The sequence below is a fragment of the Nanorana parkeri genome, unplaced genomic scaffold, assembly GCF_000935625.1.
Source record: "Nanorana parkeri isolate BGI_ZX_2015 unplaced genomic scaffold, ASM93562v1 scaffold96, whole genome shotgun sequence".
Taxonomy (NCBI): domain Eukaryota; kingdom Metazoa; phylum Chordata; class Amphibia; order Anura; family Dicroglossidae; genus Nanorana; species Nanorana parkeri.
Window position 1 is genome coordinate 2,356,073 of NW_017306364.1, and position 14,098 is coordinate 2,370,170.

Consider the following 14,098-nt stretch of genomic DNA (forward strand, 5'->3'; position numbering starts at 1 on the left):
GGGGGGGTGGGGGAGATTTATAAGGGCCATACTCCCCACTCAGCTCTTAACAACCTGAGATGCTCTGACCAGCATCCCGTTCAGCTCTTGGCATCTGGTAACCAGTGTGGTCAGTGAGCTGGGCGGGACGTCGGCGACACCCAGAGCCAGAGCTGGGCAGTGAGAGCGTGCACAACCACAAAATCTGGCAAGCTTGATGGCCTCTAATATCATTTTATGAGTATCCAGTGAGAAGGTCCAAGAAGCTGCTGGATGATTCAGCTCAATGGTGCCCACTGAACACTAAACCTGTGTTTTGGCCATGCAGTACAAAGCAACACTGTAAAAAATGGCCACTGCAGCATCTTATACCCTCCATCCCTGAGCTCCCCTGCTACTCTGATAGCTGTCAATAGAAACATTTCTGTGTAAGCCCCAAGTCAATCCCAATGGAAGCTTATACCATGACTCATCCCTTATCAGGTGCCTGAGCCTTAGGTTTCAATCAGACAAAGGGAGCTGCAAAGCAATTAAGCAGCATTTCTTAAGTTAGGCAGTTCCTAGCACCACAATGACCTGATTATGGATACAGTGTGGTGTGTGTGTGTGTGTATGTGTGTGTCTAGCTCACCTGTTAAGTACAGTCCCGGCACTGCGGTCTGAGCCCTCATTCTGCTGATAATGCCACATTGGTACCGGCTACAGTTCTGTTCAGCTCCGTACATTGACCCCTGAGGTGCCCGTAGGTAATACTCATTACTCACTGGGGTTGCAGCTTCTATATATTCAATCTGTAAATAAGACAATTGCAGTTACCAGTTGCCTTTCATTTCTGCCATGGCAATCCTTGCATTGAGTGTTTGTGTCAGTGCATATTAAAAACATACAGTATCTGAGCTTACCCTTTAAACTTGCACCTACAGTAAATATTAGTCTGCAATAGCAGCTCCAATGTTTGTATTATGACAGTTTCGTTCTCCTGAGTCCCAGTGACACTCCTCTAAAAATGGAGGTGTGGTTGTTACTGGAACAGGAAGACACAAACCGCAATACAAATGTTGTCAGAAGGTCTAACCCTTTCTCACACTACTAATCATGTGTTTTTGTGAATCCCCATTGGGAGATTTCTCATCACTTCCTCTCCATGGAATTAAAGGCAAGGATAAAAATTCTAAAGAGGCTCTAACCCTTCCCCGTGATACCCAAAATTAGATATTTGGTTGGGGTTGGGCTTCAACACACGGTGGGTATGAGAAAACTAATAGAGGTCACCAGGCTAGCAGTGCTTTGAGGCAGAGTTGTGTAAATCTCAAGACCGAATGGACAGAATTACAAATCCTTTGGCAGGTGTGTGAGTTCTGTTGTAGGTATTTTATCTGTGTATTTAGCTGTTTGCCTGGAGTTCACCTTTTGGGCTCATGTTGACAGGCATTGATTTCAAATGCTATTCAAACGCAAATGCATATGATTAGATGGCAAACGCAGCATTTGAAAAGAAAAGGCTGCGTCTGACCTGCTTTGCCTGCAAAGGACATGCTGCACACAAAGAAACCCAGTGCAACGCAAAGCAGGTCAAACCCAGCCTTTGAACCGACGTGTACTACTCGCTTATGAGGGCACAGGTATCCAGCCTCTTGGCTGTGCACTGTACCTTGCCTTCAAGTTGTGGGAATTCTTGTATGGCTCTCTCCACCATGTGTTCTGCCAGCTTCATCTTCCTGCAGTAATACTCATCACCGCGATGCCGTGGGGTCTGTCCCCTCCATTCCGAGAACCACTTGTAAGGAGCCATGGTCAGTAAAGTCATACAGGAGTGACCTGGGGTAAAATAAGTACATCATTATAATAAAAGCAATGATGCTTAAAGGCATAGTGGATCACTGGTGCAGGGCTCTGGCTCCTGCAGGCTGTTCTCCCAACCCCTGTCCATGCCAAAGTACAGACTTTCAGTAATGGGACGAGGAGGAAGTAGTAATAGATTTCACCCCACTTGTACTCCATTATGAACTATAACTTCTGCCACAGTACAGAACTTGTACATATTACATTCACAGACCGTGTAAATGGATATGTGAAAGAATGATGGAGCCATGCATTAAATGAAAAAAATTAGAGAAGCCCATGCGGAGAAGTACCCCATGATAAAGGGAAGCGGTTGGGGAACAGGAGCTGGGGGGTGTGACCGTGTTTTATGTTGCACCCTGAATATGGGTGTAACTAGAAACATAGCCTAAAAAGTGGAGTTATCCCATTAATAGACTTCGTTCAGAGTTGTATGCCCCTGCACATGCACAGGAGTATGAAATCTTATCCATGCCTACAGCCAAGTATGACCATTGAGTTTCATGGGAAGCTGTACACAGCACCCATGGCTCCCTGGTAGGGGGAAACACACCAATATTTGCATTGGAAGGATACGGCAACCCGTGTGCAAGAGCTCTTACTTTTGCACTTGTTCTGGTGGAAATTGTCAAAGGTGGGATCTTTCCTCATTTAGGGGTGATCTCCACGTGTTGTGTCTCGGAGGACAGCAAGCGCGGAGAAATTTCCCAGGTGGGCACACGGAAAGTAAAAAAAAAAAACTTGCATAGGTTTCCACGTGGTCTCAAACACTGAAAAAAAACAGTTTTGGCTGGCGTTACACTTTAAACAGTGATTGCAATGCAGAAGTCCTCTCAGTTCATTGAATCCTATAGCTGAAAATGTGACCTGTACCTGGGGAAATCACAAAGGACAAAGGGTATCCAATGTCTAATATAACCAAGTGTTTCTCAGCAAAAAAGTACATAAAAGGTACAATAGTAAGGTATTTGAAGCATGCTCCCCACCTGGGTGTCTCTTTTGGTAAGTCGGATCCTTGCCGGATGGGAATGTGATAAACATCAGAGGTAAATCCTCACAGATCTCCTCCCACTCTAAAGACCAGAACTTCTCCATCCTAAAAAAATATAGCTCAATATTCTACATGAAACTATTTACAAATTAACATTTCAGAACAATACATTTTTTTTCTCTTTTCTAAAGGACGAGTCCACCAAGTTAATTAGAGAGAGGGGTTCGACCATTCTTCACCTAAAGAGCAGCATCTTCTAACCCATAATAGCCTCCTTATTGGAAGAAGAAGTCACATGCAGTTCCATGAGCCTGAAGCTTTATTTGGTATACTTCTTTCCAACATGAACCATGATGCACATCCAAACTCCAACACATCAACATGGCACAACATCAATGAAACCAAGTGCCCCCATAGTCTCTTTTCTGCCCATTTCAAAGTCTGCTCCCAGCTGGGGCAGCCATGCTCCCCCAAAGGGGAGCCCGAGTCCCACAGACTCACATTTCTATGGCAAAACAGTTCTCTTTTCTGAATAAAACCTCCTAAGCATAATCTTTCCTTTTACCACCACCACACACCACCCATAAGTTCTTCTCACCCACCTTACTGTATATATGCCCAATCTGGGAAGACTGAGTAATAATAGTCTCTCATGGTGAGAACCGTAGCAAACAACGGAAGACAACCATGGCTCCTCCATAGATAAGGTGACTGAAGTGACCGAAGCCACCCATGTGGAAATGTGGTATTTGCAGGATTACCAGGTGAAAATAAAGGGAACAGAGCCTGATAAAAGAAAACTAACACAGCCACCTCATCTAAGGACTGGTTAGCTGCAGAATTTTAATTTGTTGTTTTTAGGTTTAGATATACATTAAAATATCTTTGACATGAAGTCTGAAATCTATGAGTGACATTTGCATATGAGCCAAAACATCAGTACAAATTGAACCCCTTTTCTGCAAGACTCACGAGCCATTGAGGTCACTCTCGGGGTAGATCCAGAGATTGGTGGATTTCAACCCAAGTTCTTCACTTGTTCCTCGAAGACCAACAAAAACTAAAAAGCAGCCCATTCCATGCTGGAGGCTGGAGAGGAGCGAAGCCACTTCTAGTGCAGGAGAACAGAGGAGGCAACGGTTATGGAAGAGAAAAAGGTGGACTAGTAGAAAAAAAAGTTGTTGGCCTCTCTTACCTGGTGCGGCTTTTATCTCTGGTGGCAGGAGTTGATTGTAAGTGTTGAAGATGCCAGCATCCGATATAACAATTGGCGCATATATGCATATCTCCCTATCTTTCCTCTTTACAGCCACACCTAATGAGGAAACGTAGAAAATTGGGTAATTCCTACAGCCAATGATGCTATTGATTTACATTGGTTATATATATACAAGTCTCATTGAGGGCAAATGTGTACATCTCAAACAAATGAAGCTAAATGAATGTTCAGAGGGATGTCAGCAATGGCAGCATCCATATTGATCTCATGGAACAAGTACAGGTGAGACGCTGGATTCATATATTACAAAGATTGGTTGGAATGTGATGAAGCACAATGGCTCTGGTGAGGCCACTCTCAACAAAAATGGAATGTCCCACATACAAGCCATAACCTTTTGCTACTTTCTTCTACCATTCACCTGTGGCTCTGCCATTGGTCAGCAGGATCCGTGAGACGGAGGCCCTTACAAGCACTCTCCCTCCAGCACGCTCAATAATGGGAATCATATGAAATGCAATTTCGCTGCTCCCTCCCCGCGGGTACCAAGCTCCTCTTTTGTAATGGTGGATCAGGAGGGCATTGATCATGAAACTGGAGTCATTTGGAGGAACACCTGTAAAGGAAAATGTTTAAAGCTGAACGTTAGACAAGAAACGTTTTAAACTTTGCGTTGAAAAGGGAAAGGTTAGAACCCCTGTCAGGCTTACAGGACAGGAAGAGAGGGAAATCTTTCTTGTGGGGACACAGGCATCTGCACTCTGTACATTACATGCCCCTGACACCTGCACGTTACATATTACTGACCCCTGAACTTTGTATTTTGTATACGCTTGACCCTTGTACTGTGCACATTATGTACTCCTGACACCTGCACTCTGTACTTTACATATTACTGACTGCTGCACTCAGTATGGTGCATACCCTTGACACTTGCCCTCTGTATGTTGCATACCCCTGACATCTGCAATCTGTATTTTGCATACCCATGACACATGCACTCTGTATGCTTCATAGTCCTGACACTCGTACTCTGCAGAATGCATAACCCTCACACCTGCACTCTGTCTATTACATACTCCTCACCACTGCACTCTGTATGTTGCATACCCCTGTCATTTACACTTTGTATGCTACATACTTTCGACTCCTGCACTCTGTATGTTACACATTTTTGAGCACTGCACTCTGTACCATGGGGTTTACCTTACATACTCCCAACCCCTGCATTTTGTAAGTTACATACTACTGAAACCTGCACCCTGTATGGTACATACTCCCAACCCCTGCACTCTGTATGTTATATATCTCTGACACCTGCACCCTGTATGTTACATACTCCCGAACCCTGTACTTTGTATATTACATACCTGACACCTGCACCCTGTATGGTACATATTCCAGACCCCTGCACTATGTGCGTTATACATCTCTGACACCTGCACCCTGTATGTTACATACTCCCGACCCCTGTACTTTGTATATTCATACCTCTGACATCTGCACCCTATGGTATATGCTCCCGACCCCTGCACTCTGTATGTTATATACCCCTGACACCTACACCAATTGTTACATACTCTGGATGCCTGCACTCTGTATGATACATCTTACTGATCCATGCACTCTGAGACCTGCATGCTCATTGGTATGTTATTCCTCTTAAAGTCTTCTGCTTAGCCTGGGGGGGACATCCTCCTAAGTTCTGTTATTGTTCCAGACGCTAGAGTGCATTGTACCTAATGTTTATACAGTACTCTTGTAAAATGCCTTTGTTCCAGGCTGAATGTACTTTATGTGTATTTTCAAGCACATATAATTAGTTATTATTAGAGTATGGCGACACTGTGTAATATTGACATGCTGTAGTACAATTTCTGTATAAGTCCTTATATTATGGATAACACCACTCCCCAAACCTCTGTACTTTGGAATGAAGGTGATCTATCTCATTCCAGTGTCAGTATTAATTGGTTTATCAGACAAGTAATCAGAATATCAGTAAACTCATTATAGACTGAGTTAATGGATTACCACAGAGGGTAAACTAGGTGAGGCATGATACAGGGGTAACACACAGGGGGAGGGAAAGGCTCAATCACAGCAAATATCTTGTCGTTAAAGTATATCTAAAGCCAAAACTATTTTTTGTACGGCATATTTTGTGCTCGTTACTATGTTCTGCTGGAGATAGAAAGTGTCTTAGTTGTCACCAGAACAGAATTAGAAGGGAAATATTCCAATGGGAACACCTGTTCTAGTGTCAACTCTCTAAATACAAATTTCCCCTGACTTTGGAAAGATTTCTTCCCACTTCCTATTGTGTCTTAAGGACAGGAAGCGAAGCAGAATCTCTCCAATGTGACACAGCAAAATATATTTGATAGGTAATGACCGTTCCCTATTCTATCCAAAACTGAATAAAAGGTTTGGCTTTAGCTAAAGCTATTTTTTTAAGTTTTGGATACAGTAGGGAAGAGTTAGAGTCTTGTGAACTTATTTTAACACAGTGCACATGAATGGAGGTACGTGCTGCTTTCGTGAACGAGGCAAAGGGTTTCTTGGATTGAAGGAACAGAGTGTCATTCCTTATCCTCACTAATTGTTTTATCGCCCCTGTATACTGAACATCAGTAAACCTCTTATGATACGTTAATTGACACAAAGGGCTTAGATAGCTCTGGCTTTAGATGAGCTGAAGGGAACTGACAGGCCCTTCATCTCAACATTCAATCTGTACAGGACAGAATACTTTTTTAGAACACGGTACATTTATGTGTCATCTGTACCAACACAAATATAAAATACAAGGTGTGTTGTCCTCATTTGAAACTAGTTAAAAAACATTAAGGGATTTATTCATAAAATATTTGCAGAGTGAACAGTTCTGAGAACGTCAGTTTTAGATTTGCAAGTTATTATGACCTCCACTAGATGGAGCGGAGGAGCATAGGAAATTCCTGTGCTCCTTGGTGCCATCTAGTGGCCATAATGTGCTGTAAATCTAAAACATGAACATTCACAGAGCTGATCGCTCTGCAAAGGTTTTCTAATTACATCCCTGACATACTGAAGCTTAGAGTTCCATCTACTTTAAGAGGGCAATATTGTACTCTAGAGTGCTTTATTGAGCAGCTTTTTAGTTCTTTTCAGCACACTTCACCATAAGTTCACCTATTATCCTGAAATGAGGAAAGAAGCCGTTTCTTAAGCAGTGACATAGGAGTCAAAGGATGGAACCATAGCTCACGGCTGGGGTCACAGGCATCTGACACTCCCAGAAGTGTTGAATGCTTTAGATTTTGAAAAGAGGCTGCATTACTTGAATAGAGCGAAGGTAGGAGACATAAGCCATCAGAGACCTGAGTATAATACCTCTTCTACTGCAGGGAACATTCATCTGGATTCTCTAAGTGACTGATAGGCTGAACAATTGCCCCATCATTGTAATTATTGTTAAAGCCGCTTCCAGGGCTTGTTTTTACTGGATCACATACAGGTTCTTATTGATAAATGTAATGCCACCATCACCTACCATAGAAGAGATAGCTGAAGATGACCTGCAGATCTTTATTACTGGTCAGCCCATTGATCACCTCCTGGTGGCTGGACTCTGCAAGCCGGAAGACTGGTGAGACCCAATGGAGAAGACCAGACCGCACCAGAAGCAGGGCAAGCCACTGAGGTATTATCTTCAGCACTGCCACCAGGGGCACATGACGAACTGCTGTCTGCCAACAGAAGCATGACACAGAATTGTTAGCACATTGGCGGCTGTATACTGGTATCATCACAGTGTCATAGAATCCTCATTTATCAGCGTCTGAATGAAACACAAAATGCGTTGTGACAATTTATAGTCTCTGCTTTTGAACCTTTAATTGGGCTGCTGTTGTAAGCAACACAGACAGTTCCTCTTTCAGACACCATTATAAATTAGAAAACTTCAGGCAAACAGCTAAATACATACATGCATATCAAGTCATTATTTTACTTACTGAAATTATTGTAATTCTCTGACCCAGGAGCCCCTGGCATCCAACATTGCTTGGTGACCGATCATACTTTTCACCAGTTCAGTTAAGCAATATTGTATGCAGGGCCGTCTTTACTGCAGAGCAAAAGGAGCAGTTGCCCGGGGCCCAGTCATTGTTTTGGGGATCAAAGCAGCTGCCGACGGAGCCTCAGCACCCTACCATACAGTGCATAGCATGACCGCTTTACATCTCATGCAGGGTCACGTCTCCCTCTGATGTCTCCTCCTATCTGCTATGCATTGCATGGTGGGGACTGGGCGGGTAGGGGTGCAGTGAGGGTGGGGTATGGCGGGTAGGAACGGGGGGCCCAGGAAGATGTTAGCCCAGTGTCCAATCAATATTAAAGACGGCCCTGCTTGTATGGTCACTTAGTCAACACCAGCCCACTGATTGGACAATGACTAAGCTGAACTCCGGGCAACTAGCTATATATACAGTTGTGAATGTGTCCTAATATCTAGACACTCCTACCAGATATCACAGTCATGTCCTCAACATCCACTGCAGAAGCAATACAGCTTGATCAAGAATACCCCTCCACCACCACCACTGCCTGCTGAGTGGACAAGCCATAATACAGTATTATTCCCTGTGTTCTCCCCTCCTGCCCTCTTGTTCACTCTCAGCGCCCTCGCTCAGCCTGAGTGTTACTCTGCAGGGAACTGGGGAAAGCTGATATAAAGACAGATTCATTGTTCTAATCTCTCACCTTCATCAAGGCAACATACTTCTCGATAGCTTCCTCTTCTCCAGGGAATTGCTTCTTCAGGGTGTCGGGGAATTCAGCTTTTCCTGCATAGAGTCGATAGACCTTGTGACCAATCTTAATAGAGTCATACTGAGGTCCTAAGAGGTTCCATTGTAGTTGCCCTTCTGTTAACTGGTCCATGATCACTCGTAGCATCCCTCCTTCATGCATCTGCCCAACGTAGTGCAGACCTAGAAAATAACAGACAATTCAAGCATTATCTTCTTCATGCAAGTCATACATTCCATACGAGTCCATATTTCCTTTACTCTGCTCTTCTAGAAAGACGCAACTACCCTGTCCATAGCATTGTACTGGTATAACTACCACCTCACCTGCCCTCCAAAAATGTAATGCCATTTCCAATACAAGGTAGTGGGATGACCAACAAATCTGATAACTTGAAAATATTTCAAAACCATATGTGGCAAAGTAATCTATTCGATATGGACATTAACACAAGACTAAAGGCCAAGATGTCTTCTCAGCTGGTGGAAGTGTTTGTATGAGGGATGCATCTGTCCCATTCATGGTCGTATTATACCTATTTGAGTTACAGCTCACAAAGTCCTGACAAATAAAACACATACTCACCAACATCAAACTCATATCCATGTTCTTGAAACGTGTGACAGCTCCCTCCAGCCTGGTCATGCTGCTCCAGCACAAGAACCTTTTTACCAGCCTTAGCAAGGAGAGTAGCTGCTGTCAGGCCCCCACAACCACTGCCGATAACCAACGCGTCCAGGTCTGGGGGGATCTTGTCCTGGGAAAAACCTGCACTAGACAAAGACAAACAACCAGGCCTATCAAAGAGCCATCAAATCTAAGATACAACATGCCTTATATACTAGAACAGTGGTGGCGAACCTTGGCACTCCAGCTGTTTTGGAACTACAAGTCCCATGAGGCATTGCAAGGCTCTGACAGCCACAGACATAACTCCCAGAGGCAGATGCATGTTGGGATTTGTAGTTTTGGCACAGCTGGAGTGCCAAGGTTCGCCACCACTGTACTAGAACATTGCTTGAGATCAAGCGTATTAAAAAATAGAGATAGACTGTATTTGGAAAAAGAATCCCTTTACCTAATGCAACCCGACTTTCCTCAACTGATGACAATAGTGATTTGTAACATAGAGGAGTGAGAAGACTGAGATGTGTAAATAATATTAATAACTGGTATTGTTCTGCTATGGTTTTGCTGACCAATGATGTATACACTAAGTTCACCTGGAAATTGTTGCTTTTTTTGGCTTGCAATGTTGTGCGCTACTCTATTCTGCTTGTGCTGTACATTCTATACTCCACACCGCTCCACACTATACACTCTGCTGTATGCCATACAATCTATACCCTATACTGCTCTACATGGATCCACACTATACACTCTGCTCTATGCTATACAATCTATACCCTATAATGCTCTATATGAATCCACACTATACACTCTGCTGTAGGCTATAGAATCTATACCCTATAATGCTCTACATGGATCCACACTATACACTCTGCTCTATGCTATACAATCTATACCCTATAATGCTCTATATGAATCCACACTATACACTCTGCTGTAGGCTATAGAATCTATACCCTATAATGCTCTACATGGATCCACACTATACACTCTGCTCTATGCTATACAATCTATACCCTATAATGCTCTATATGAATCCACACTATACACTCTGCTGTAGGCTATAGAATCTATACCCTATAATGCTCTACATGGATCCACACTATACACTCTGCTCTATGCTATACAATCTATACCCTATAATGCTCTATATGAATCCACACTATACACTCTGCTGTAGGCTATAGAATCTATACCCTATAATGCTCTACATGGATCCACACTATACACTCTGCTCTATGCTATACAATCTATACCCTATAATGCTCTATATGAATCCACACTATACACTCTGCTGTAGGCTATAGAATCTATACCCTATAATGCTCTACATGGATCCACACTATACACTCTGCTCTATGCTATACAATCTATACCCTATAATGCTCTACATGGATCCACACTGTACACTCTGCTGTATGCTATACAATCTATACCCTATAATGCTCTATATGAATCCACACTATACACTCTGCTGTAGGCTATAGAATCTATACCCTATAATGCTCTACATGGATCCACACTGCACACTCCGCTGTATGCTATACAATCTATACCCTATAATGCTCTACATGGATCCACACTATATACTCTGCTGTATGCTATACAATCTATACCCTATAATGCTCTACATGGATCCACACTGTACACTCCACCGTATGCTATACAATCTATACCCTATAATGCTCTACATGGATCCACACTGTACACTCCACCGTATGCTATACAATCTATACCCTATAATGCTCTACATGGATCCACACTGTACACTCCGCTGTATGCTATACAATCTATACCCTATACTGCTTTACATGGATCCGCACTGTACATTGTGCTTTACATTCCATACTCCCATCATTCCACTTTCTACACTGTGCTGTACAATCCATACTACTCCACCCTGCACACTGAGCTATATATTATATATTCCACACCACTCCACACTAAATACTTTGCTGTATGTTATATAATCCTTGCCACTCGCCAATGTGTACTGTACTGTATATGGTATACTTCACACCACTCTCTTATGTACACTGTGCTGTACATTCTATTCCACAAACCACTCTACACTATACACTCCGCTATATTTTATATAATCCATCCTACTGCCCGATGTGTACTGTACTGTATATAGCATACTCTACACCACTCCCCTCTGTTCACTGTGCTGTGCATTCTATACTTCACACCAGTCCACACTATACACTCTGCTGTATGTTATATCATACATACCACTCCCCGATGTGTACTGTACTGTATATAGCATACTCCACACCACTCCCCTCTATACACTGTGCTGTATATTCTATTCTCCAAACCACTCCACACTATACAATCTGCTGTATGTTATATCACTAATAACACTTCCCGATGTGTATTGTACTGTTTATGGTATACTCCACACTACTCTACTCTTTACACAGTGCTGTACAATGTACATACTATACTCCAAACCACTCCACAATCTACTATATGTTATATAATCCTGGCCACTCCACTCTGCGTACAATGCTGTACTGTATATTTTATACTCCTCAACACTCCACTCTGTACATTCTATAGCCCACACAGCTCCACTCTGTACAATTGTTAGAATGCAATATACTCCACATTGCTCCAATCTGTACACTATGCTGTATTTTATATACTCTACCCCATTACTCTCTATACACTGTGCTGTACACGCTATACTCCATATTGCTCCACATTATACACTGCCCTATAGATTATATACTTCATACCACTCCACACACTATACACCCAACAGAATGTTATATACTCTGCACCTCTCCTTTGTGTGCACTGTTTTGTATGTTATATACTCTGCACCTCTCCATTGGGTACACTGTGTTGTATGTTATTGAGGGTTACCTCTCTATAGTGTGCACTGCATTGTATGTTATATGCTACGCACCTCTCCGTTGTGTGCACTGTGTTGTATATTACATACATCACTTTGTTCCATTGTATACACTCTACTGTATAGTTTATACACTGCCACTTACTATTGTCCCACTTTAGACCCACCAGACAGTGAACCACATTTGCTTCCACATTTGTTTCCTTTCTGCACCCAAACGGTCACTCATTTGCTGATAGTATTGATCACCAATATTCTTGTGCCTATGTCTATGCGCATCATTATATATAAGATCAGTCCACCCAAAACTAGTTTGTGTCCCCTATGGCTGGATGCTAGTGGGCTGACTTATCAAATGATTTGTTATATGTCTGCAGGCTATGATAGCGCTGGACCCATCAGCTTGTCCTATTGGTGTTACTATCCACTGGTAAGCATAAGCTGGTCACCAGGTTGGCAGATTCTACATCCGAAAGGATCTCCGCAGTTTGCTTGTTTTGTATGTCAAAAACAGCAAGTTTAGGAATCCAAACCACTGCTTGATAGTCCAGACACAGAAGAGCCGTCAGCATAGTCAGGACCCTATTGGAGATCAGTGGTTGGGATAACAGTTATAGATACAGTGGTATCTCGGTTCACAAACAGGAAGTTCGACAAAATTTTGCTTCCATTCGTGAACCTCGAATTGGGGGACAAAACATAACCGCAGCCATCTTCCCTGCTCTGACACATAGTCGTGGCTTCCTCTAGTCGAGATTGCGGTCTGGTCACAGTTTGATTTGGTTTGCAACCAGAATCGTGGAACAAATTAAGTTTGTGAACTGAGGTACCACTGTATATAGTAAAAATATTACTAGCCATGATGTTAGCTGACCTATAACGTTTTTAGCTAAAGTTTTCCTTAACAGCCTCCCTAATGGGGCCCCCCTTCCGGCCCCATAGCAGCCGTGTGGACTGCTGTGGCTATTGTTATGCCACCGTAATGCACTAAAGAAAATGAGAAAGTAGTGACACACGTACCTTGTTTGAGTACCGTGTCTCTGCTCTTCTTGTCAGTGACAAGCGGTTTGGGGGGCTGAACGAAATCTTCCTGGAACAGACTGCCCCATCCATAATTAAACCGTAGAATCAAATAGACCAGCAGCAGCACAGGCACACCCAGGAGTACACACATTAGCAACAGAGCCATCATAGAGTCTACTTTAAAAAATTACATCCACAAGTTGGAGAGGTCTACCGCTTTTGCAGCGTGGAGGTTCTGCAGTTACACTTTGCACTATGTGCTTTCCTAGACATGAAATATTCCTATATGCAGAATACACAGACAGTCAGAACACTAATTTTCCTGTACAAGCTGAACACGCCGTGTACTTGCACATGTTTGGAATTAAATGGGACAAAGGTTCCTTCTTATCTCCGCAAATCCAGCGGAAATGCTTAGAAAGCCACTCCCCTATATAAAGCTGATATTACAGAAACTACTTCGTATATACCCATTGGCCAGAAAAATAGGAACCCTGACCCCTTTTTTTTCTTAGCTGAGGCGTTCAAACGCCTTCTCCGCAAAACCCTGACCCCTTTGTAATTTGCCTATGTGGAGATACTTAGGAGCTGATTTATAAATGTTCCTCCCAGCGATGCCATTCATACAGCACTAGTGCCGCTAAATGGTGCTGGTGCTAGATTCTTTCCTATAAATTGAATTTAATCCAACCAATTCTTAACTGGCACAAGTTATAAGCTTACAAGCTTTCTGAAGGGATCAGTCAGTACTTTTTGC

General features: G+C 42.9%; 1 protein-coding gene across 1 annotated transcript in view; it reads right to left on the bottom strand.

Annotated features, from left to right (window-relative positions):
- LOC108783994 (putative all-trans-retinol 13,14-reductase) overlaps positions 1-13,507 on the bottom strand; it is a 14,210-nt gene extending 703 nt beyond the window's left edge. Inside the window, exons 1-10 of the mRNA XM_018552714.1 lie at positions 13,339-13,507; positions 9,411-9,593; positions 8,778-9,007; positions 7,567-7,762; positions 4,453-4,647; positions 4,008-4,127; positions 3,785-3,923; positions 2,808-2,917; positions 1,631-1,797; positions 611-770 (exon numbers count right to left, since the gene is read on the bottom strand). Coding sequence (XP_018408216.1) covers positions 611-770; positions 1,631-1,797; positions 2,808-2,917; positions 3,785-3,923; positions 4,008-4,127; positions 4,453-4,647; positions 7,567-7,762; positions 8,778-9,007; positions 9,411-9,593; positions 13,339-13,507 — 1,669 coding nt within the window. The remainder of the gene's footprint in view (positions 1-610; positions 771-1,630; positions 1,798-2,807; positions 2,918-3,784; positions 3,924-4,007; positions 4,128-4,452; positions 4,648-7,566; positions 7,763-8,777; positions 9,008-9,410; positions 9,594-13,338) is intronic.
- Between the last annotated feature and the right edge of the window lie 591 nt (positions 13,508-14,098).